At 48.9% G+C, this 25,606-nt stretch overlaps 1 protein-coding gene across 3 annotated transcripts in view; it reads right to left on the bottom strand.

Annotated features, from left to right (window-relative positions):
• The window catches only part of ABTB3 (ankyrin repeat and BTB domain containing 3), a 310,593-nt gene that overhangs the window by 225,795 nt on the left and 59,192 nt on the right, over positions 1 to 25,606 (bottom strand). The window contains exon 6 of one of the 3 annotated variants that reach the window (XM_061204459.1): positions 274 to 294. The exons of the other annotated variants lie outside the window; for them this stretch is intronic. Within the exon in view, the coding sequence (XP_061060442.1) occupies positions 274 to 294 (21 nt within the window). The remainder of the gene's footprint in view (positions 1 to 273; positions 295 to 25,606) is intronic. 3 annotated transcript variants of the gene reach the window in all.

A 25,606-nucleotide genomic window follows, 5' to 3' on the forward strand; every position in this document is an offset into this window, starting at 1 on the left:
TTCTTTTCTCTCCTATGCCCCTGATCACCAGATCAGAAAATCATCTGTTTATTTCTCTTTTTGGAGATCCACAGTGCACATTGGGTATTAGAGGCCCTGAGCAGTTCTGCAGTTAAAAAAAAAAAAAAACCTGTCTAACTTTGTCTAACCTAGTGGCTGGGGAGCCTTATAAAATCCTCATGCCTGAGTCCCGCCTCTAAAGAGGGACTCAGGGGTGTAGCCGGAACAGGAGCAGATGTCAAAGCTTCCCCGGTAGTTCCAATGTGCAGCTACAGTTGGGAATCACTCCTTTCACTCAACAGTTTCCAAACTTACTTGCCCGGAAATTTGTTTGTTTGTTTGTTTTACATATACTTATTCATCTCCCCATGGAACTGAGCTGAGCTGGTGTTCTGTGGAGCACATTCTGGGGAATGCTGGACTAAGGCAGCAGCAGTTTCCAAATCTGACTGCATGTTAGAATCAGTGGGGTCTTGAAAGGAGCTCCATTTCCCAGATGCAAGCCCAGACATACCGCATCTGGAGCTCTAGGGCCATAGCCTGGGAGTCTGCAGTTCTAACAGGTCTGCCAGCTGATTCTGATGATCCATGAGTTTGGGGGCCATCCATCTAGATAATTCAGGCACCAGATGGGTAGGGTGGAGGATGGAGGCCACCAAGTGAAGGTGAAGTCCCTCAACTCAGAGCTTCTCTAATATGGGGGTCTCTGACCTTCCTACCACCTCAACTCCATGCTGCTGCCCACAGCAGGAGCACCGTAACTGAGCAGGGAACTAGGCTTCGAGTTTGACCGTGGTCAGGGAAGGATGCGTCTTCATTAATCTGTGTATATCACCTTACAGCCCTTCATCAACCTGGGCCTCGGTTTTCTCATTCGCAAAATAACAAAAGGATTTCTGAGGCCCTGTTCCAACCTCCTACATCTCTGCGTTCCTCTGTTAATGCATTTTCATGAATGCATCACCCCTTGGAAGACGCTAAGCACAAATGGCTCCTCTCCACTGCCTCTTTCAACCTTGTAAGACTGATGTGTCCTGCTTGGATGAATAATATCCAACAGGAAGAATGCTGGCTCAGGCATCTGAGCCAGGCTCAGACCACGAGGTGTGTGGCCTGGAGCAGGTAACTTGAACTTGCCAAACCTCAGCTTCCTCATCTACAAAATAGAGAAAAGTGTGTTACGCACACCAAACAGGCTGTTGCAGGAATACAATGAGGGGTTGTATACAGAGGGTTAGCAGAGTGCCTGGCAAACATGAGGAGCTCAATAAATGTCTGCTGTTGATGGTGGCAGTGAGGTAGAGTAATAGAGGGCCGCCCTCTAAACATTGTCGATGGCTGTCATAAGGCCCACGATTCCTAAACGACACTGAAGCTGCTCGTCTCTCCTGCTGAGTCAGGGTTTGCTGGGGCCCTGGCATTCTTGACACAGGAGCAAACACTCCCAACACAAAGTGAGTCACTGCTCTGTGGCTCCCAGGGCTACAGGCCACAAGGGGACTCGCTCGCTCTCAGCCACCAGAACCACCGGTTGAGCAGGGCTAGATGGAGCTCAGATCAGAAACCACGCCACCCACTCGTCAGTGCAGTTAAAATGCACCCCGCTGGGTACCACTGGTCAGTCAGTCCTGCAGAGCTGAGGGATGAGGTGAGGGGAAGCCACGGGCATAAATCTGTCCGGCTCCATAGGACCCTGCAGCTGATGGACCACAGGATCAGAGATGGTGGCCCAGAGGCTGACAGTCCTCCCACGGATGGGGAAAGTGAGGACCAGAGGGGTAACAAGACTCACCAAGGCAACAGAGCTTGCCAGTTGGAGGCTCCGAAGGAAAGTAAGAAAGAAGGGGATGCTAATGTTTATTGAGTGCCTACCGAGTGAATATCCCACATTCACTCAGGCAACGTTTAAGGATGGCCAGGCACGTACCAGGTGCCTTACACATATTATGGCATTTAACGCAATTAATCCACGCACGAGGTAGGCATTAATATCTACACAGAGGAGAAAACTAATGCTCAGGCAGCGAAATGACTGGAATGCCTGGTTCCAATGCCAGCTCTGCCACTTAGGAGCTGCGTGACCTTGGGCAGGTTATTTAACCTCCCAGTGCCTCATCGACCTTATCTGCAAAATGGAAATCACAGGTTTAATGTAAAATAAAATATATGTGTAGAACACATAGAGTAATGTCTGACACTAAGTGCTCAGTAAGTGTTAGCTCTTCCCAAGTCTCCCTAAATCCAGCCCAGCTCTCCCCCCTGTACCCAACCGTCTTCCCAGAGATGTTCTCCTCACTAACAGAGCTCCACAACGTGTTTAAACCATTTCCTGACAATCTTTAAATGTGCAAATTAGAAATGTCAACATGCACCTCCAATGAGCTAGATAAGGATGGGACAGCGGTCTGCAGGACTACGGGTTTTAATAAAAGAAAAATAACCAACAATATCAATTTTTAAAAAGCACCTGATGTACAATTTCCAAATTACCGCTCTATGCATTTCTTTCCTTTATGCGTGTTGCAGTTAAATTACCTTTCTCAGAAATCTCGGCCACACAGAGCATGCTTGTCTCCTCACAAAGCTGCATACATTTTTAGCATCTGCTTGGGGTTTTATCGTGGAGAGTGTAATACACAGCAAGAGACAGTTTATCATATTTGGTCGGCTGGCCCCTCATTTTTCCAGCTGACAGTTTTATTCATTTTGTGGCAAAGACAGGTTTGATGGGGAGGGGGGTCAGGGGGTGGCATCCCAGGGCTTTGCAGTCCAGCTTCCCTGTACCCATCCTCCACTTCTGCACAACATTCCTGGGAAAAAAATCCCAGGCTACAACCCCAGGCAATCTGGGTGCAAGATGGGAGCAATTTTCTGGAGCGACGATCCAGTGAGTGTTTCAGGGCTATTGTCCCCATGTACAATTGAAAATATAAAGGACTCCCCCAAATCACTCCCCCTCGCTGGCAGTTCTTACACTGGTCCTCTCCTGGGGGTTCTTGGGAGGCCCAGCAGATCCCATTAATGTCCCTGAGATTCTTCACACCCCCTGCCATGTGACTGCAGTTCCTTCCACTAAAAGACTGGAATCTATTTCTCTACCTCCTGACATTGGGTTTGACCATGTGATTGCTTTTACAGGCAGAATGAGGTGCAAGGGACAGTATTGTCCCAGCCCGAGCCTTCAGGGGCCTTGCATGTTTGCCCTCTTTTACCTTTGCATTGCAATGAGAAGCATATTCCCTGGGTAGCTACTGTTCTCTGAGACAAACCCCAAGATGGACCACACGTGGAGCAGATCTGAGCCCAAACCCCAGCGAGGAGCCAAGTCCTGCTGGATCTGTGCTTTAAAGCACAGCAGTCCAGTCTAGCCTAGAATAATTCAGCTGCCTTATCTCACCCACAGGTATGTAAACAGTTATAAATAGTTGTTATGAGCCACCCCATTTCAGGGTGATCTGTTATGCAGCGATAATTAATTAATACAGGAGAGGAGGAAAAACCACCACTCTGTGCTAAGCCAAGTGTTTTACCTACATTATCACATCTCGGGCTTCCACTGTGAGTTAGGAACTATTTACACCCATTTTACAGATGAGCAAACTGAGGCTCCAAGAGTAACTTGCCCAAGGTCATACAGGGCCAAGCAGTGTTCTAAATGCTTTACATGTATTAACTCCCTGAATCCTCCTGACAGTCCTAGGATGTGGGCGATGTTATTTTAAAGATGAGGAAACAGGAATGGAAAGGTCAAGTGACTTGCCCAAGGTCAAGCAGCCAGGGATTGGCAGAACCAGGACTCAAAGCCCAGGCCGTCCGACTCCAGAGCCCAAGCTCAGGAGGAATAATGGAATGAGAGCCTAGTTTGGAGGAGGGTGGCTCAGAACTCCCAGAGGAATACAGTAGGAGCTTCTAGATCAATGAGACTCAACCGGTGATGGGGATGGTAGGAATCAGAAAGTCACCTATGGTTTTTCCAAAGCAACGCATGGAGATTCCTGCTTATATTCTACTTGCTTATTTGTTGGGTGTCTGTCGTCCCCCACGAGACTGCAGGCTCCATAAGAACAGGGATTTCTGCCTCTTCTGGTCACAGACACATCTCCAGTGCCTAGAACAGGGCCTGGCACACCTCAGGTGCTCACTAGGCAGCCCTGAACGAATGAATGAAGGAGTACTCGGTGAATAAGGTCCATGGATTGCATGAGACCACCCCAGCATACTGAGCTGACTTAAGGCTGGCGATTCCTGGACTTAACAGCAACTAGACCCTGAGGTCTGGGACGGTGGGGCTAACTCTTTAAGTAGGAAAACCAGGGGATCTTTAAGGAGCAGCCTGGTAAGTAACTAGCTCCAATGGTGGAGCGCTGCTGGTGCCAGGCATCATTCTAAGCACCCGCATAATCCTCACAACAAGCCCCTGGGATAGGTACTATCACAACTCCACCACCAACCCATTTTACAGACGAGGAGACTGATACCCAGAGAGGTGAAGTAACCTGTCCCCCAGCTAAGAAGTGGCAAAACCAGAATTAGAACACAGGAGTATGTATGACTCCACTCCACTTAACCACTACCCTATGCTGCCCCTCAAACAAACCAGAGCAGGGAAAGAAGAGAGTTTCTAAGGTCATCTGGACCGTGCCCTCAATTACTGATGGGGAAACTGAGGACAGAGAGTGGGATCATCACACCCAAGTCAGGGCGCTGGTCAGGAGCAGGAAAGGGACCTGCACTGGATCTCTAAAGGCCCAGCTCAATCCCTCTTTCATGGGACATGCAGACGATGGGCCCTGGGAAGGCAGGGAAACAGAGGAGCCAACTCCACCAACTCCAGGCAGGGAGGACTTCCTTGGCCAGCGTCCATGCCAGGCTTGTGTCTGTCTATAGCACAGCCGCCCCCCCCCCCCCCCCCAGGGACTGGCTTCCCCTCCCAGCGTGAGCTGGCGGGTCAGGCGGCCGCTGTGGCTCCGGCCCAGACTTGAGGATTTCCACGTCTGCTGTTCCGCGGCTCTCCTTCAGTTGCCCGGCAGGACAGCCCTGGGCACCCTCACCAGCACTGACCACTCACCTGTGCCCACCGCTCAGATGGTGGTTGCCTTCAAGAAAGGATGAGGTTAAACAAAGGAGAAGGTGTGCATAGATTTAAAGAAAAATACAAGTAAAGAAAAATAGCAACCATTTCGACCATTTAATGATGACTTTCTATTCGATCCTGACAAAGACCTGATAGGTTGCCTTCATCATTATCCCCATTTAACAGATGTGGAAACAGAAGGAAAGAGCCAAGGTCACATTGCTTCAGTAATAATCAGCACTTACAGTGGGCCCGGTACTGTGCCAAATGCTTTGCATGTATTAAACCATGACAACACCATGGACAGGCCCTACTATGATCCCCATTGTACAGAGAAGGAAACTGAGGCTCAGAGAGATTAAGTACCTTGCCCAAGGCAGCAGATAATAAGTAGATGACCCAGGGAGCCTGACTGCTAACCATCGGGCTATATACTGCCTCTTGTACTGGAGACGCAGCAAAAATCATGGCTTAGTGCTCAAATAACTGGAGCTGGGGAAACGCTGCCTGGGTTCGTTGTGGCCACTCAGGTGACTCCACCACCTCAGGGTCATCCTAAGACCTGTCCTGTCCCAGCCCATTCATGGCTGGCCTCTTTGAGGATGCCCCACCCTCACACCAATGCAGCCCTTCCGAATGGGACAGCCCAGCATACAGGTCCAGTCTCCCCTGGAGCTTGCTGGTGGGGAGTTCAGGGCTGCTTCTCTGAATCTAAGGTAGTCAAAGCTGGGAAATTCCTTAGTATCTAGTTTGGAGGTTTTTTAATGCTTACTTATGTGTTTATTTATAACTACCAGAAGCCTTTAATTAAAGTCTCCCTCAGAAACCTGATAAACAAAACAAATCACACGGGCAGTGCTCTAGTGTCAGCGGTCTCTGAGTCCCCATAGGATCCTTGGGGGTTGGGGAACCCACTTTGAAAACCACTGCTTGGGGCCAAACCCTCACTTTACAGATGAGAAAACTAAGGCTCAGAGAGGGGAAGTGATTTGCCCAAGGTCACACAGCAAATGAGTAACCATGCTGGGGCCAGACCCAGGCAGCCTCCTGGCCAGCCAGGCCAAAAGCAGGCTGGCAAAGCCTTGGGCGTGGCCAGGGTCGCAGAGGGAGGAGGGGGTAACGACTAAGGGGCTGGGGTGGGGCACCCCATGGCCTGGGTCCAGATCGCAGCACCACTGCTTCTGCTGCCTTAGAGGAGCTGTTGCCAGGTGCTCAATTTTCTCAGCCGTAAAATAAAATGAATGTTAACACCGCATAGGGTTGTTTGTAGGGAATAAACGAGATGCGGTCATTCCTGAGACACGTTCCACAGTAGGTGCCCAACCAATGTCAGCCGTTACGATGGCCTCTGAGCCGCAGCCTGAGCCTTCTCTAGATAGAGCCCATGTGCATTCGTCAGTTGGTTTAGGGTCTATCCGTTTGTCTGTCTCTCTCATACACACACACACACACACACACACACACACACCACACACCCATGGGCCAGTCCACTCACCCTCCAGGGAACAGATCACCTTCCCTTCACAACCTCAAATGGATCCTTTGGAAGCTGTGATCCTAAGCTTTTCCTGGGCCAAGAAGCTCAGAGCTGGGTCTGGAGGAATCACCAATGTTCTGGAAGGGGCCTGCTGCCCTCCCCATCTGGTGGAAGATTTGGCCACAGTGCGGTCCTCTGCCTGTGTCTTTTTGCACGGGCCTCTGACATTCCATGACAACGTACACGGTTGTCAATTTTGCCCAGACCCCACCTTGCCCTCCTCTGGACCCTGATGGCACTTACTGCACTTCGCTACCAACCCTCAGCCTCTGGCCCTGTATCCCCTACTTCAAAAAGAAGAGAAAAGTGAGCCCCCTTCAGATGCTCAGTTAACGTCACCACTTGCCAAGACAGAGAGTAAGCCACACCTAGCAGAAGTCTGCAGCCCTTGTACGTCTTCAGAAGGTTGGGCCATATAAACTTGTCGTCACGGTGTCTGCTGAGCATGGGGGACCCTCCCTGCCCAGAGCTCCTGGCTGGCAGAGCTTCTTCACTGCTTGCTGGGTCACAGTTGGCACTCCTGGCTGGGACAGATACTTGGTTTCTTCGACCCCACATCAATCCTTATGAACACTGGCAGGTAGCAGCCTGAATGTTGGGCTTTAGGTGGCCCGTGCCTGAGAGGCCCAGGATGCTGGCTGGGGTGGCCCAGGACAAACAGGGAAGAGCACCCCCATCCGAGATTGCTTGGGGCCAGGCTGGAAAGGCATGAGTTCTCTGGGAAGAAGAAAGGGGCATCTTTCATTAAGTGGATTTGCTCACTTCACAGAGGCAGCCACGGCCAGGCAGTGGCTTGGACATAAGCTTCAAAGTCACAGAAGTGTGGGTTCGAATCCTACCCATGACATGTCCTTAAGCACGGCACTTGGCCTCTCTGAGACCCTCACTGAGCTTTGTGAAGATGAAAGGAGATAGCTGACAGCTGATACCTACCACCCAGCACAGAGCCTGCACTTGGGAGGCAATCTCAGTCAAAACTTCCTCCTTCTCACCACTCTCTATAACAGTCCCTTTCAAACTGTTCTTCTGAACATGCAGAGATGTCAGGGGCAGTATGAAAAGGGCACACAGAAACTTGTACGTGAATATTCATAGCAGCGTTATTGACAATCACCAAAAAGTGGAAACAACCCAAATGTCCATCAACTAATGAAGGAATAACCAAAATGTGGCCTATCCATCCAATGGAATATTGTCCAGCCATAAAAAGGTATGAAGTTCTCATACATGCTGCAACACAGATGAACCCTGACATACTGCCAAGTGACAGAAGCCAAACACAAAAGGCGACATACTGTATGATTCCACTTATATGAAATGTCCAGAAAAGGAAAATACTTAGAGACAGAAGTAGATTAGCAGTTGCCAGGGGCTGGGGGGAGGGGAAGATGAAGATGAACTGCTCATGAGAATGGAATTTCTTCCTGAGGTTATGAAAACTTTGTGACTATACTAAGAACAACTGATTTCTACACTTCAAAAATTAAAAAGAATTCAAAAAAGAAAAATAAGATGAGGTGAAATAAATGACAGCTGTTTATATTTTAAAACAAAAAGGAAAAGATATATGGTTGTGCCCATCATATACAAAACTCCAGCTGTTAGGTTACCATTAGGGGGATATTAATCTATTCATTCAACTAAAAATGCAAACCATTTATTAGAGATCTACTATGTGCTAATAAGCCCTGGGCAAAGGTACTGTGGGGACTAAGACGTATGGCCAGATCAACCGGTCATGTCCTCAACCAGCTCAAAGCCTGGTGGGGGAGACACCTCACACAGGAGGCATAGCTGTGATGTGATCACTGTCAGAGACAAGCAAGTTATGTGATAAGAAAGCTTAGAGCAGGGGAGGGGGGATCCGAGAAGGCTTCACGCAAGTGGCTGTACCCGAGCAAGACCTTGCCAGTAGAATTTGGACACAGTAAAAATGAGGAACGGCATTCTACATGAGGCAAATAACATGAACAGAGGCACTGAGGTAGGAAAGTAGAGGAATGTGTGAGGAAATTCATTTGTCTAGAAGGTGGGCAGGGAAAGGGACGGTGGGAAGTAAAGTTGTGCAGGTTATAAAAACAACAGCAAACGTGAGCAACCAACATTCATGGGGCGTTTACTGTAGGCCAGGATTGTCCCAATCACTGTACATGGATGAACTCAAGTAATCATCACACCAACCTCTGGAGAAAGACAGTGCTCTCATTCCCTATTTCATAGATGAGAAAACTGAGGCACAGAAGGGTGAAGGAACTTGTCCTAGGTCACACAAGTGGAAGCAGAGAGCCAGCTGTCCAACCCAGAGCTGATGGGATGGTGTACATTCTCCTGAGCCCACCTATGAGTAAACAGCTGAAAACAGCTAGCATTCCAGGGCCACCATTTTGGTTGTGCAGCTTGTGCACTGCACAATTCTAGAGGGTGCTATTCACAAAAAACTACACTGTGATTGATACCCTCTGTGGTTGTGCAGTGTACAACCTGGCCAACTGTATGCCACGGCCCAGACAGAGGTGCCTCCTAAGGCAGCTAAATCAAACCAGCACTTTGTCTACATCACTCCCAAGATCTGCTCACCGAAGCAGAGTGTTGCAGCAAAATAGCAGGGCCCTGGGCTTGTACCAACCTGAGTTTGCATCGTGGATCTGCCACATTATACGGATGCAAGGCCTGGGGGAGTTCCTAAACTTCACCAGACCTTACTGTCCTCAACTACAAAATAGACCATAATAATAGTGCTTTCCCTGTGGGTGATTATAAAGTTTACAGGAGCACAGACACAGGAACAGTGCCTCCAATGCAGCCGGCATTTGGGCCATAGTAGCTACTGTGATGAATAAAGCTTGGAATGCGGAGAGGGAGCCTCGATTGAGGCCGCCCCAGCCAGGGAAGAGGCTGTGCCATCCATCAGGGCCAGCTGAGCAGTGAAAAAGCACCTGCTTCCAGTGAGCGTCACAGCTCCATTAATCAGTGCTCCCCAAGCAGGTAGGAAAACTGGGTATGCATCATTCCTAGAAGCCAGAGGAAGTCCCAGGAGAGCCAAATCCAGCAAGCAGTTCACAAAATACTCCATCTTTTGCAGTGCTACTGAGATGCTGGAGCTGCTTTCAAAGGCAGTCTTGAGCAGATCTGTCTCGATTACGCATTTTAAAGAGACAGGAGGCAGCGAGAGCTCGTGAGAGGCCATGGGGAGACAGCACAGCCGCCACACTGCCTGTCTGGAGCAGAGGCCGTGTCTTCATGGAGCCAATTCCCAAAACTGCAATTTCATTGGCCCCTCTCACCCTGCTCAGGAGAGCACAGAAAGAACTTGTGGAAACAAGTTCTTTCCAACAGATGGGACGTGGATCATTAGAATAAAATCTGGTTGCCATTGACTTTGGTTTCTCCATAAATTCCAAAGACTTCCAGGCATTTTATCTGGTCTCCTCTAACTGTGCACTTCTGATTTGGGGAGGAGGTCTCTCACTGGTATCCTCAGAGTTTCAAGTTAACGGGCAGCCTTTGGAGAAGTGTATTCCTTGCCTGGCATTCCCTCTGCCCTCTGGGATCTGTGATTGCAAAGGGCTCCCTGACCACCCAGTCTGTGCCCTCAGAGAGCTGTATTTTTTTTTTTTAAAACAAGAATGTTGCTGGAGGATGGAGGATTTTATCAAGAATAAGGGGAATAACATTTATTAAATGTCTGCTGTTGGTGAACACTTTGCAGACACAATCTCATTTTATTTTCCCTACAGCCCTAGGAGGTATTATTAGGCATCTGTAGGCCCACTTGAGGGATGAGAAAACCAAGGCTCATTGGAGAGGTGAAGGCATACCCTGGGCAGATGGGGCTGGTAGGGAGCTGGTGCCACCCATCCCCCAAGCCTTCTTATGGATTCTGGAAATTGAGGGAGCCTGGTTAAACACCCACTGCATTTCTGGCCTGTGTCATATGAGGCACAGGGATATTTAGACTGTGCAAGGGCAGATCTGTCATGAATGGGCTATGAGCGATATGCACATCTCTCTCTGCCCTTGCCAGGCCTCGGTGTGTCCATCTGTCAAATGGAACCAGTGAGACCCACCTCACAAGCAGTCAGGAGAATTCACTTACATGTGTGATCTACAGACCACGTCTGAGGCATCACAGGTGCCACATTAAAGGGCATCCACGCAAACAGATGCATGACTTGGACCCAAGGCCTGCAGGAGCCCTCTCAGCAACATGCAGCAAAGCAGGGAGAAGAAGCATCTAGGATCTGTGCCTAAGGTATGCTGTGGCTGGGGACCACCCCTCCCCAACTCCCAACGGCACAGCTTGGGAAGGGAACAAACCCAAGAGCTACACTTACCCTCCTGGAAACTGCTGGCCTCACAGGTTTCCAACCCACTGGGCCAGCCACAGAGATGTAAACCCAGGAAGAGGAGGAATTCAGGGGTTAGCAGAAGTGCAAGGATGTCATTAGCTAGAAATTCTGTCTTCAGTGGGGTAAGGCAGGGTTGGGGGCCGTTGGAAACAAAGCAGGAGGAGCCAGCAGGAATCAATCCCTATGCGGTCCTTACCTACTGTGTAAAGAGCAGAGGTCAAGGCTAAAAATGCTACGCACTTGGGTTAAAAAAGGAGAGAGGTTGCTTTTATACCTCATTATTTCGTTTGGTTTATTACATTACACTATTCCTTTCTATATAAAGCAGTGATTCTCAGACTTGAGGATTTCATAGATCAGGAATTTCTCCCCAAAGTAGAAACCATTATTAGGGACCAACTTTGTGTCGTATCAAAATGACAGAGGCAACCACTAATTATTATCACCATCATTTTGGATTTCTTAAAGGACATTCTGACATCAGCTCAAGATCAAGCACCAGCCTTTAAGCTGTATATATTTTGCAGTATTCGGGGGCAAACTCACTACTCTCCCCTAATTTCTGTCTCATTTTGCCACAGATGGTCGAGACCTTGGTTAGGGGACCAGTGTGCGGACCAGCGATCAGGCATTCCTGGTCTTGAATCTCCCCCATCCCACCACTTGGGAATGCTGGTGACTAGAGAGGTGTCTAGTTCCTATAATTACTGAGTGTTAATGTAATCACCGAAGCAGAGAGCCAGCTGGAAAGGATGGAGTCTGACATCCCGCAAAGACAGACAGCTAAATAAGTCATACGGCTTGCAGACAGCCTAGCTGCCGGGTTATGTAATCATCTCTCCTTGGCTCCCTTTCCGTTGCTCTATTTCTCCGTTTGGCCTTTTTGTGCTTTTGCTTTTGCTTTCTGAGGCTGAGCCTCTACAATAGGCAGGGAAAATACTGGACATGAAAGAGAACCCATTTGGGAACGTGGTACAGAAAGCCACCTCATTTGTCTCCAGGCTCAGAACCAAACCCCAGGTTTCCATGGGAGCCGGGATGCAGCCACAGGAAAAGTCCTGGAACTGCGTGGTCCTACACATGAACGTGGATGGTCGGTGGCCTGGCACAGGCAGGCGGGGCACGGGCCTTCCCAGATGGCTGGTGGCTCCTTGACAAACGCAGTAAATGCATTTTAATTTGACGGGGACCTTTTGAAACGTGGCTGTTGAGAGAGTTAGGAAGTAATCAACTCTCTGCCCATCCATTTTCCTCTGGGCGCCAGATCCACATGTGAGAACCGGCGAAAGGAGATTAGCTTGGGCATATCCTGGTAGTAAACTGGGTAAAGGCCACTCCAACCGGTAACACTGGTGCAGGGGTGTGAGTCTCTCTTAGGGCTCTGTACGTCTCTAAATAATAGCAATAACAATGGTAGCGCTGGCCACTTACCAGGTACCAGACCTCACGCTTCGAATGCTTCATCTCTACTTCATCTCTTCATCTTCATCATCTACTGGGCAGTAGATCCTGTTACCATTTGAATTTCACAGAAGAGGAGACAGGCTCAGAAAGGCTCAGCTCAGGGGAACAGGCACACGCATGGAAACTGCCACAAACTTCACCGTGCCAGCTCAGCAAACAAACGGACAGAGAGAAGTAATTCTGCATTTCTGAAACCAGCCTGTATGCAAGCATTCCCTGGGGTACTTGTTAAAAACACAGATTTCTGGGCCCTGACCCAGATCTACTCAATCAGAAATCCCAGCAGAGAGGCCTGGCAACCTGTCTGGTGAACGAGCACCCCAGGTGATCTTATCATGGAGCACACTGCAGTGTTTATTACATACATATTATTAAGTAAGTTAATACAGAGAGAGCATTTACAACAGTGCTGGACACAGAGCGTTAGCTGTAATATTAGTGGTATGATTTCATTATCATTTTGGGGGCAGGTGATTCCACCCACTCTTCTAATTGATAAGCTCATGCCCGGAGTATAGGGGAGATGGGGGTCTTGAGCGTTCTGCTTTCTCTAGGGCTCCCATCCCGCTGAATGGGCTCCCCTCCTGGCCCTGAGTGTCAGCCCCGTGTTCAAAGACAGAGACGGAGCCAGGTTCTAACACTAGAGGGAAGAGGCTTGGGGATGGGGAGCTGTGCCCCTGCTGGGGAAGCTTCTTGGGTCCTACTTCCACACTGCCCCTTTCTTCCTGGTCTTAACCATCATGCCACCATGTTACTAAATATCGTCAGAAAGGAGTCACTCTCAGAGAATGTGCTTGGTGGGACCCTTTGCACTCCTCCTCCCCAGCCAGCTATGCTTCTGTTTAAAGATTTTTAACAGTTTTCAAATGCCTTCCCTAAGCACACTAGCCACCTACTTCATCTGGGGCTCCACCAAAGAAATGGTGATCTGTTCCAATAACAGAGGAGAAACTAGCTGTGGTTGACCTGTTTTGAAAATGGATGTCTATACGTCACACTTTGTAGATAATGTAAGGGATTTTTCCAGCATAGTGTAGACTCTCACTTAATGCACTGATGTTAGACATAATCCCCCTGCCCCCACCCATGCAAGACGGGACTTCACTGTAGCTTGTTTAGAATCACAAAGAACTCAACCCTGATCTGTTCTCCAGAGTCCAGGCTCTTAATGTTTTACTGATTGTACTGATTCTTAGAAGGTACTAGGAAGCCAGACTGTGCCTTGTGAATTGTACAGAGCTCCCTGGAACTCCCTGCTAAGTAAGTCCCGTGTGAGTTTAGACCCTCGGTGTAAAATATAAATAATCACCTTCCCCCGCCCCTCCAAGTCCCCGTCAGCCCCAATTTAGTGGTCTCCTAAATTGCACGCACTGGATTGTAAAGTGAGATTGAGCAGCGAGAGAACTGCGTGCGATGCAGCACTCTGGATGCAAGAACCAGAAGCGGGAAATGAAGAGATGGTTCTGGCCCCCCCGGGGCCAAGGCCAATGCTGAGGGAGGGATGTAGCACATGAAATGCAGCCTCCAAGCGGCCCGGGCAGTCAGCATGTTTGCTTTTCAACTGATGGGCTCTGCTCCTGGGAACCGATGGGAGAACCCATCCTGGGAATTTACCTCTGGCCTCCTCTTTCAGTCGGAAGGTGACCACTTGTCCTGCCAATGAGCTCACAGACCTTAAATTTTTCTGTGGGAGCCAATTTGTGCTGTCCTGCATCTGTGTTATCCAGTCTCTGTGGGGACAGGCCCGTGGCCATGGTTAAATTGCTCTGAAAAATTACTCTATGGCAGTGAGGACAGGTGTGCATAAACACCAGGCTTCTGCAAACAAACTTGGACCTTGCCTGCACACAGCCACCCAGGGTGGTGTGGCATCTGTCACTGCTCAGTGGGTCAGGCTTTCTTCTCCCACTCCAGCCCCACCCCCATGTCAGGGCAGACAGTTTACATAAGACGATTAGGCTGTGTAATGAAGAGGTCCGTAACTCATATAAAAGCTAAGAAAGCAGCAGAATAGAGCAAAGGAAAGAAGGGCCTGCCAATCCCCCTGCTGCATGTTCTCATAGCATCCTGGGCTTTTCTATGATGGCATTTGCCACAATTATGATTAAGTAATACTTTACGTCTAGATAGAGAGAACAAAATAGTGAGCCAAGAAAAAGACCACATAAACATATCAACTCAGTATAGAACAGAGGTGGTGTTACAGAACAGTGCTGGGACAAATGGCTTTCCTTAGGGGAAAAAAATTAAATTAGATCCCTACCTCACACTACACATGAAAATAAGTTCCCAATGGATCAACCACCCACACGTGAAACTAAAACAACAAACTTCAAAATTATGAGGCGGAAACATAGGAGAGCAACTTTACAATCTTAGATCTCAATCAAGACAAGAAAGTTGTAATCCTAAAAGACTGATCAATTTGACCATAACAAAATTAAAAACTTCTGCATGACAAAAAGCCTAATGAATAAGGCTCAGCGATAAGCAATACACTGGGAAAAGGCATTTGCAAAATACACAACAGATAAAGAATCAGTCCCCAAGATGTATCAGGAACGCCCACAGGAAAAAAAAGTAGGTAAAGAATATGAACAGGTATTTTGTTGAATAGGAGACCCGAATATTCAGAAAGCTTAGAATCATGTCCAACTTGCTAGTGATCAGAGATGTGCCCATGAAGACAAGGATGAGATGCCATTCCACATCCGATCAGATTGGCACAAATTAAAAAGTCTAATAATACCAAGCACCGGTGAGAATGTGGAGAAACAAGAACTCTCATATGTTGCTACAGTAAATCGGTACAAACACTTGGGAAAACAAGTTGGCACTGGCCAGCCAAGCTGCAAACGCGCACGCCCTGTGATTCAGCAATTCTACCTCTAGGAATACCTCCCATGGGAGCCAGAAGAGACGCACACCCGCCTGATCACTGACAGCGCTGGGAGAGGGCAAAGGTGGGGAACTGAGGGAATAGCATGTAGCAATTGAATGAGCGACTCAACATTTCAACATGAATGTATCTGAAACACAATACTGGGTGAAAACACTGAGTTGCAGAATATCACCTACAGTTTGATGTTATATATTGTAAATATAACACAGAAAAGACCATCCATGATTTATGAACACAGAGACAGAGAGCAAAGTATAAAGACAGATTGGAAGACTTGCCCCAAATTCAAGATCATAGTTGCCTCTAGGGAAGGGGGAAGGACTGGGGGTGTGGCTAACAAAAGGGATTTCAGCTCTTACTAAAATGTATTCCTTCTTTTATCTGAGAAAATCATGCAAATATGAGAAATTATTAACTACTGTTAATTCTATTGGGGGGTTTTATATACTCTGTGTTGTTAATTACTGAAAAGAACATTAATCCCAAAGCAAATAAAATTAAAATTCATCGTGTGAAAAAATCATCCATGTCACACTATTTAGTTCGGGTCCACCTCCCCGGAGGGCGGAGCTTGGGACCTTGTGTTTTGCTACAAATGCAGAGCTCCGCAGAATGCTGGCCACAGTCTGCGGAGCTGGCTGAACGGGCCTTTTTAATGCATTACCTCATCTGGTCCTCACAGCAGTCTTAGAAGCGCCCCCATTGTACAGATGAGAAAGCTGCGGTTTGGGAAGGTGAAGAGATTTGCCCAAGCCCACAAGGCAAGCCGACTTTGAACTTGGATCTAACTCCACACGGGTGGGCAAAGTTCAGGGCATACACTTACACAAGAAGCAGGAGGCTGGGGAGAAGGTGGGGCAGAGCACACGAGCTGCAGGCATTGTTCTAAATTCTTCATATGCAGTAACTTATTAAAACAAGACAACAGCCCTACGAGGAAAGTATTATTAACATGCAGAGGACAAAGAGGAGAGGCAGAGAGAGGTTGGGTTGGCTTGTAAAGGGTCTGAAATGCAAAGGCTGGGCACGCTTGGCCCAGGACCTCCCAGGTTTTAGGCAGGATGAGGTCCGGCTGGAGTGGCGAGCTAAGAGGAAACACCTGCTTGCTCTGGCCACGCCTGTACCTTCACAGCTCCCTGCCCACTTTGGGAGAGTGCCCAGGTCCTGGTCCTATCATTCTCAGCATCCTTCCCGGCCCAGCCCTCTGGTGCCCATCACACCGTGATCTGAGTGTCTCTGGTCACCATCCATTTGCCCCACACGTGGTTTCCGTGCTGCCTTCTGTGAATTACTTACACTCTCTGTGCCTTGGCTCCCTTCTGGGGAAAAAATGGGAACTTAAAGGACACTGGGTATGAGAGGAAAGGCAGCTGGGGACGGACGGGCCTGGAGTGAGGGAAGTGACTAGGGCTGGCCCTGCTGGGGGTGGTCGGCATCCCCACGGCACCCGGGAGTATGGCCGATTAGGGAGGCCATGGACATACACAGAAAGATCCTCTGATGGGTGGGTGGCAGCACCCACCCGAGCAGGGGGGTGTTTGCAATTGAGGAAATGCTTGGACACTGTTGGCACAGACAGTTGGCTTCAAACAGTACACCGAGTAGGTGTTCAATAAACACACTTAACAAACCAGTTTGGAGCTACTGGCTAGGCGTGCAAGCAGCACAGGTGAATCCCAGGGGTGTGTGTGTATGGGAGGGGGTGTCACGGCCACAGGCAAATAACCTAGACCTCTAGACAGCATTAGCAGGTGACCTAAAGGCCAAGCCAGGAAGCCGCAGCATACGAACAGGTAAACCAGTGGGGCAGGGACTAAAGCTCAATGCAGGTGCAGGTGGGTGTTTGGGACTCCGACAGGTGAGGACAACAGGAGCACTTCCAGATGCCACCTGCTGATGGGGGGCAGGGGGGCTGCAAAGGCAAATACCTAGGTCAGAGACTGGGCTGGGCCAGGTGTGCAGGTGGGCGGAGCTCAGGGCTCCACAGAAAGGCCAGAGGAGAGTAAAACATAATGGTAAGAACAAGAGTCCTGGTAAAAGCCCCTGGACCTTTGCCCAGAGCGGCCTCCAGGGCTGACCGCAGGGCTGCGCTGGCTCTGCTGGGAGCCTTCACGCTACCCCAAGGGAAGCCCCGGCCCACCTGTATTTTGAGGGATAATAATGTTCTTGATCATGATGATGGTGAAGATGACAAGAGCTGCCACTTACTGAGAGCTTGCTCTGTGCCGGACATTGTTCTAAATGCTTCACATGCATTAACTAACTTCAACAGCCTCACAAGGAAAGTAGTATTATCATGCAGAGGAAGAAAAGGAGGCATAGACAGGTTAAGTAACACCGCTGGTAGCAGAGCTGGGATGTGAACCCCATGGTTTGGCTCGAAAGCCCATTTCCTGACAGTCAGGCTATAAAAACCAGCTCACATTTGAATAGCACTTGAGTGTTGACAGAAGCACATCGGTATTCATTTCCTCATTCGAGCCTCAAGTGGTCTTAATGCAGTGATGCTGTACCCACCATTACCTGGCTGGCTGGGGTCAGAACAGACAGAAATTTTGGTCCAGGAGGAAGAACTAAGCTAACAGGATGCAAACTTCCCTAATGAAATGTCTTTATAATACTTAGTTCGACTCTGGAATTCTATCACCTATTACTCTGTGACCCTGGGTAAGTGGATGATCCTCTCTAAGCCTTAGTTTTCCCGTCTGAAAAAATGAGCCAGTATGGGCCTTGTCCAACAACTACTGGAAGAATTTTATAAGATGATGTATACAAATTGCCTGGGGAAATCCCAGTTTGGGGGGTTATTTGTGGGGCTTCAAGAAGCAACGGTGCGGAAGTTCTTTGCAAAAAAGGGCGTGATGGAGCCATGGTTAAGACCCCTGGCTTTGGAGTCAGGCGGCCCTGGGTGAGAATCTGAACCCTACTGGCTGTGCAACCTTGAGGAAGTGAATTCACCTCTCTGCGCCTTGGTTTTATCATTCATTCATTTGCATTTACCGAGCACCTACTATGACCCAGACACACGACAGGTGTGACTTTGTAAAGTGGAGTGGACTGCAGCGAAGATTAAATGACATCACCTCCGTGAAGGGCATCCCACCTTGCCTGGCCACAGTCAGTGCTGTTGGGAAACTACTGTAAATGCTAGAGCCTAGGGTCCCCGTCATCACTCAGAGCTCTTTGTCTCCTGCCCCTGTTGCTCCATAGTGCACGAGTTGAGGGGAGGCTCTAGATGCCTCTGGATTTCCATCTCCCCGGCACCTACACACCCCTGTGCGCCTCTGCCTGAGATGTGAAATGAGACTCAGAGATCGTCTTCCCTGCCCTGCTCACCCTTCCTACTAGAAAGCACAGAGCATTCTTCCTGTGACCTCATTAGAAAACCACAGAAGATTTATTTTTAAGACGAGGAATGATGATCGCATTTTGCAGAGCAGGAGCTCCCATGGCTGCCCGATCGCCCCCAGCGTCCCTCAAGGAAGCATTTCCTGAGTCACCTACATGCCAATCACCAGCTTCCTCAATGGCTGCTGCAGAGGCACCACCGGGGACCTGGGATGGGCACATCCTGCACACCTGCCTCCTCTTTCACCTCACCGACGGTTCTTGTTCTGAAGGCCAAATCCAGAAAGAGCCAACCACCTCACAGTTTTCCATCCGCCATCTTCCTTGGGCCTTTTGGTGACCCGTCCACCATGAGTCTGTAATAGGGCTCCTCCCGGGAGGAAGACCTCCCCCGGAGCAGAGAAACTCTTTCTGATACCCGAAAAAAGGACTGACCTTTTCCCTGTGAACACAACCTATACTTTACACTTCCATTCACTCTAGTAAACATGTATTAAGTGCCTCCTGTGTGACCAGCGCTGGACTTGGCTCATCAATGGATGTGACTCCTGCCCTCAGGGAGTGTACAGTCTTGCAGAGGAGACAGGCATTAATCAGGAATTAATCGGACGCTATTTAAGTGCTGAGTATGGTTCTGCCCATTCCTCCCCTGTAAGCACTTAATATTTTGGTCAAGCTGGTTTACCCACGACCCGCCCCCCGCCAAGGACCTCCCTCTAAAGCCAGCCTGCCTTATGAGAGGCGGTAAAGCCTGATGATTAGGATCCCGATTTGGGTGCCTGACTGGGTTTGAATCCAGCTCCATGACGTTAGGAGCTGTATGTACTTGGCCAAGCTACAACTTCTCTGTGCCCCAATTTCCTCATCTGAGAAGTGGCAGTAATGGTGGCACTCAGTCCTTTGGGTTGTTTGAGGGTTAAATGAATTAATTCATATACAGCTACAAGTGCCCTCTGTAGCACATGTTATGTAAGTTCAATGATCACCACCCTGGACTCAGACTTCTTTCCAAATCCCGATCACTTTTTAAGGTCCAGTGTTAAGTCCCACTGCCTCCAAGAAGCATCATCTGAGGTCATCAGTCCTTGGACTCTCTCTCCATCCTCAGAAGTACCATGTCAGCACTAACCAGCCTGACCATGCTAGCTGGGCTCCAAAGGTGGCCCCGTAAAGACCATCCCTCTCAATGTCATGCCCTTGTTTAGTCTCCTCCCACAATGAATTAGACAGGACTTTGGCCATAGACTAAGGCTTGGCAGCTTCTGCTTTTGAGCTTTTGGGAGTCTTGAACCACCATGTAAGAAGGTCATGGTGGTAGAAAGAAGGTCACTGTGCTAGAAAGACCATGTGGAGGGACCACGTGGCAAGGCCACATGAAGAGGCCTCTATGAGGGGAGGGGAACAGACAGACACACACCCCAGGTGTCCCAGCATCCCACTTGACCTCAGATTTAAGATACTGGACACATCAGTGAGCTGTCCTAGAGGTGCCAGTCCAGCAGAGCCCCCAGCTGACCACAGCCCCAGCTGACATCACTGAAGCAGAATATCCACCCAGTTGAGCCCAGACAACACCGAGAACTCCCAGAGATAAGACACTGTTAAGTCACTATAGTTTGCGTAGTTTGTTATGTAGCAATTGATAACCAAAATATTCACTCTGGACAGGACCATGTGAGGAGATCCAACTCAACTGCCAGTTGAGGAGAGACAACTGCCATGCCAGTTTCAGAATCTGTAAGCTAACAGGTTCTTGTTGGGGGGCAGAATGTCACTGTGGGGAAGTGTGGAGTCTCAGGTGTCAGACTGCCTGGGTGTGAGTCCGGGCTCTGTCATCTATATGCTATGTGACCCTTGGGAAGAATTCCTGCTTATATCTCAGTTTTCTTACCTGTAAAACAGAAAAATAGGGTTGTTGGAAGTGTAAATGAGATAAAAGATGCAAAATGCCTGGTACATAAGAAATAAAAATTGTTAGCTATTATGGGGAAAAGACTGGAGGAAGTAGGGAGTTACAGCTTGAATGATGCAGCTTCTTTGAAGAGTCTTTGTTTAATTAAAAAAATTTTCCCAAATATTGTTGCAAATTTATTGAGGTCAATTCCATTACCCTCTGGCTCCATTTTCCATCCCCAAGCATGCAAACAGAGCTGGCTTGTGAGGTCCAAGGTACAGAGGTGTAGCCCCAGTTACCATGGGTTAATACTCATCTGCAGCCCATGCCTGTTTCTTCGAAAAAGGAAATCCAAAAAGTTGAACTCTGATGTTTAATGTTGATTCACTCCAACATGGAAAACATAAACACTGAATGCTTTTCCCCCAAGGAACACAAGATCTGAGAAGCCTATTTGATCTTTGTTAAATGAACGTATCCATGAAAGAATTGAAGAGGAAACCTTGGTTCCTAATAACCATCACCCTAGTCACCAACATGATCAGTACTGACTATGCGCCAGACACTGAGCAAAGCACTTTATATCTATTAATAGAGCCCTGGGGCCATCCAGGAAATGGACGTTGGGAAGATAAGGAACACTCAGCAAAGGAGACCCTTCGGTGCTACACAGATGACACTCACCCAGCCCCCAGCAGAGGCCTTCAAGGGCTCAAGAACAGCTGGGCCAGGCCTTCAGCAGAAGGGAGGAGGAGGGGAGAAAAAGAGGGGGAGGAGGGAGGAAGAGGAGAAGGGGGAAGAGGAAGAGAAGGAAGAAGGGATCCTCAAACTCTTTGGTGGAATAAAAACCAAACCCACGAAAAAGGCAACAAAGCTCTTGTACAAGATGCTGGAGGACAGGAAAGGCTCTTACACATCTTCATCTCCCAGAACTTAGGGCCTGATATGTTGACTGTTCTCAATATATATGCATGCTTGTATCAGTGCTAAATCAGTGCTAATTGGCATAAGTCAAAAGTTCCCAAGTCTCAAATGGGAGATGCAGGTGATGTGGGCTATTCAGAGAAAAGGGAGTTATTACTCTGGCCTGGTGGTCTAGGAAGCTTCCAGAAGGAAATGTGCTTATTAATCTAACACACTTCCTGGCAGAGTGGGTGCTTCAAGAGACTGTTGAACAAATGAATGGATGAACTTAAAAACAACGCACCTACCCTGTCACCTTTCTTTGCAGCACCTGGAACACTTGATACCTTGATACCAAATCACAACTACATCTGGTGATTCCTTTAACATCTGTCTTCTCACTGAATAGTCCCCTGCAAGCTGGCAAGAATCCTGCCTGTATTGTCACCAGGGAGTCCTCCGTACCTAGTCAGGCACCTGACACACAGTACTCACTGATACTCACTGACTTAGGGACAGAGACTGCCTAATATCAAGAGGGGCAGAAGAACCCTGTCTGCAGGATCGGGCTTGCGAAGATGTGAAGGTTTAACGTGGGTTTGGAATGCAGCTGCCTGTCTTATCCACACCACACCACACCACACCACACACACACACACTTTCCATTTCCTTTGACTTCTCAGCCTCCCACCCCGGGAGGCCCAGGCTGCTGTGACATACCAAGGATATCACTGTGACATGATACAATTAGAAAACTGTGTGTGGCGGCTGCAGTCAAAGGATGGAGCAGGGAGAGGCTTAGCAAGCCGATCTGCCAGGGCCTCGGGAACACCTCCCCTCGCCTGGTCTGCAACAAGGGCCAAGGAATGATTGGTCAGTACTGTCAGCTCACTGAGCACAGGCTGACACAAGACAGAGTTGGACAAGTGTTCTTTTAGGTTCTAGAAGAACTACCCAAACCCCTGAAGATATTGAGATGCTTCCCCCAGGTCGATGTTACGATCCTGTTGATAACACACCTCCCTTTTGTTTAGTGTTTTTCATTTACAAAGGTCTTCACCTACATAATCTCATCTGAATAGGCATTCAGCAACAAACATTTATTGGGCATCTACTATACGCCAAGCACTCTGCTGCATGCTGGGGATATAGCCACGGACAAGACAACAAGGTGCCTGCCTTCATTGGGGCAAATAAGGATGTCACTGATCCAAGAATCCCACAAACAAATGCCAGCTGACAACTGATCAGTGACCAAGAGAAGGAATGCAGCTCTGTGTAGGCCCATGAGAGTGGATAATGGGGAACTGACCCGGTTAGGCAGGTGTGATGATTGACTGAGACCTGAAGGAGGAATGGGCTCCATTAGGTAAAAGGGAAAGGGGTGAGGAAGAGCATTCTAGCAGAGAGAAGAGCCTGTGCAAAGGCACTGAGGCAGGAAAGAACACCTTGGGAGGCAGGTAAGGCTGTATTCACCTTATCCCCATTTTACAGATGAGGGGCTAAAACCCAGAGAACCACACAGCAGAATCAGAATCAGAACTCAGAGTTCTGACTCAAAACCTGGTTTTGTGAAACTCCATGAAATCTTCAAAGCCCCCAGGATCCCTTTTCCGGGTCTGCCATGGTCCTGGCTCAGGCTAGGTTGGGCTCAGGCTAGGGATGGCAGGAGGGTAGGGGCAGGGCTGTTCTCACAAGGCATTCCAGGCCAGCGAGAAGCAGGAAACAGCAGAGGACGCCCATTCTCACAAAATTGCCCAACTTCTGTTTGGCCTTGGGGAGGGTGGTAGGGAGGGTATGTGTAGCCATCAGGCCCCAAGAGCTGTCTTCATGGCAGAGCTGCTCTGATCCTCACTTCTAGGGTATTCGGGCAAGGACCAAGGTGGGAGGTTTTCCAAGGAACATCTCAGCCCTGCCAGGCAGAGGACAGCCGAGTCAGCAGGCACCCCACCCCCAGAGCAGCTTTGTGGAACCCCACCCTAGCCAGCAGGAAGGGAAGACAGGCTTCCCAACCTTGACAATGACAGTTAAGCCAGCCTATCATTCAGCTACACTCAAATAATGAATATTTATCATGTAAGGGGAGACTGCATTAGGCAGCAGGGAATGCAAAGATGTGTAAGCCACAAACTTGTCTCTGTCACCGAGAGGCCGTCCAGTCACTACCCCCAACACCTTGCTTTATTTTCATCACGGCACTCACCACTGCTGGAAATTATCCCACGTGTTAACTTGTCTGCCAGGAGAAGGTAAACGCCATGAAGACAGCCCATATTGCCTGATTTCTCACTGCTGTATCCCAGAACCTGGCACTTACTCTGTAAATAGCTGTGGAATGAGTGAACAATAAAAAGAAAGAGAAAGGAAGGAAGGAAGGAAGGAAGGAGGGAGGGAGGGAGGGAGGGAGGGAGGAAGGAAGGTTGCCTTCGAGGAAGGAAGAGAGATAACTAGTGTGGAGTTTGTACACGTGCCAGACCCTGGGCTGGGAGAGCTTTATTCATTATCCCACTAACGCACATCACCCCCCCGAAAGGCTGGGCTTATTCCCATTGCCCAGTAAGCTTCGGAGCCTACATCCAGTCCAGGGAGAAGTGCTGAACCCAGCCCAAGGATGGTGATGGGGAGCAGTGGAGGCAAGGAAGGATGTGCCCGAGGAGAAATGGCATGACGTGGTGATGCAGCACAGGGCTGAGAAAGACACAATGTCCAAGCTATTCTCTTGGTTTCTGGTTATGACTCCTGATTCCGCAGTGACTCCATAGTGAATAAAAGATACAAAATTGGTCAGAGTCAGTAATGCCTCATGTAGTAGATGGAGTCTGTAGGGCTTCCTCCCAAGGCCCCCTTTTCAGATTCAAGGCACCCTGCCCGCAGCTGCTGAAACCCTTTCCAGGAACTGCTCAGCATAAGGAAGGGCCTCGCCCACGATCATGTTCCAGCACAGGACAGCTGTGTCTAATGACTGGTCCACGTGGAGGTACAATGGCCTGGCCCCCTTCCCTGAATTGGGAACAGTCCTGAAGGGACGTTCCAGCTTTGGAGCTCCCCAGGGCACAAGCAGAGACCTCTACTGCAGTTCCACCTCCCCATCTGTCCATTTCTGCTTCCCCTGATGATCCCAGGAGCACGCTCCACCCATCCTCCTGAAGGCAAATCCGAGAGTCTCCTTTCCAGGAAACCCAACCTAAGACACCTCCCAAGATGCACTTTGGAAACCAAGGAAACCCGACCAGAACCTCAATTTTGGGTCAGTGCCATGGCTCCCAGGCAACCTGTTCCTCCGCCCACTGAGACCTGGGGGCTTTTTGTTTTTGGCTAGAAATGGCCTCGGGCTAGTTAAGGACATAGTTGCCTCCGGAGCCAGGCTGCCTGAGTTCAAAACCCAGCTTCACCCTTCCTGGCTACATGAGCCTACGCCTAAGTCCTTTCTGTCTTCTCCTTCGTAAAACGAAATCCTCTGTCATGGGACATTGAAGATCACACACATCAATACATAGGAAGTCTTCAGAACACAGCCCGTCACACTGCAAGCACCCCAGACACATTAGCTCTTAGCTATGGCCAATTCTACAAGGTGTATGTTTGTCTTTTCTCTCCTAGAGGGACTGCAGGCGTGCAGGGGTGCAGGGGCCAACAAGCCCACCACAGCCTGAGCCTGACGCTAATCACTGGGTCGATGGTAAATGGATGTGTGCATGCCTGGATGCTGGAAGTGATGCCTAGATGCTAGGAGTGACGCTTGCATGGGTGTCCTCTTGCTGTTCCTCCTTACCAGCCTTCTAGAAGCTTTCAGAATGAAAGACCTGGAGCACATGGAAGATACTGTTATTTGAACTGTCTGAAATTTGCTTTTCACTGATTCAGATCAACTAGGGACGTGCCATTTCCGTAAATCAACGAACCACACAATTGGCCTGCCCACAAAGCATAAAGATGACAATGATAATCATGTGTATTTATGCAGTGCCTTTGTTCTGCAAAACTCCAGACAGTCAACAATCATTATCACATTAATCCGATAGCCATCTCTGAAAGGTAGGCAGAGAACAGGCACTTCTCCCCTTGAATAGGTAGGAAAATAATACTGATAGTAATAGCAAATACAATACTCACCGACCACTTATTCTGCGCTGGG

The sequence above is a fragment of the Eubalaena glacialis genome, chromosome 11 (assembly GCF_028564815.1).
Source record: "Eubalaena glacialis isolate mEubGla1 chromosome 11, mEubGla1.1.hap2.+ XY, whole genome shotgun sequence".
NCBI lineage: Eukaryota > Metazoa > Chordata > Mammalia > Artiodactyla > Balaenidae > Eubalaena > Eubalaena glacialis.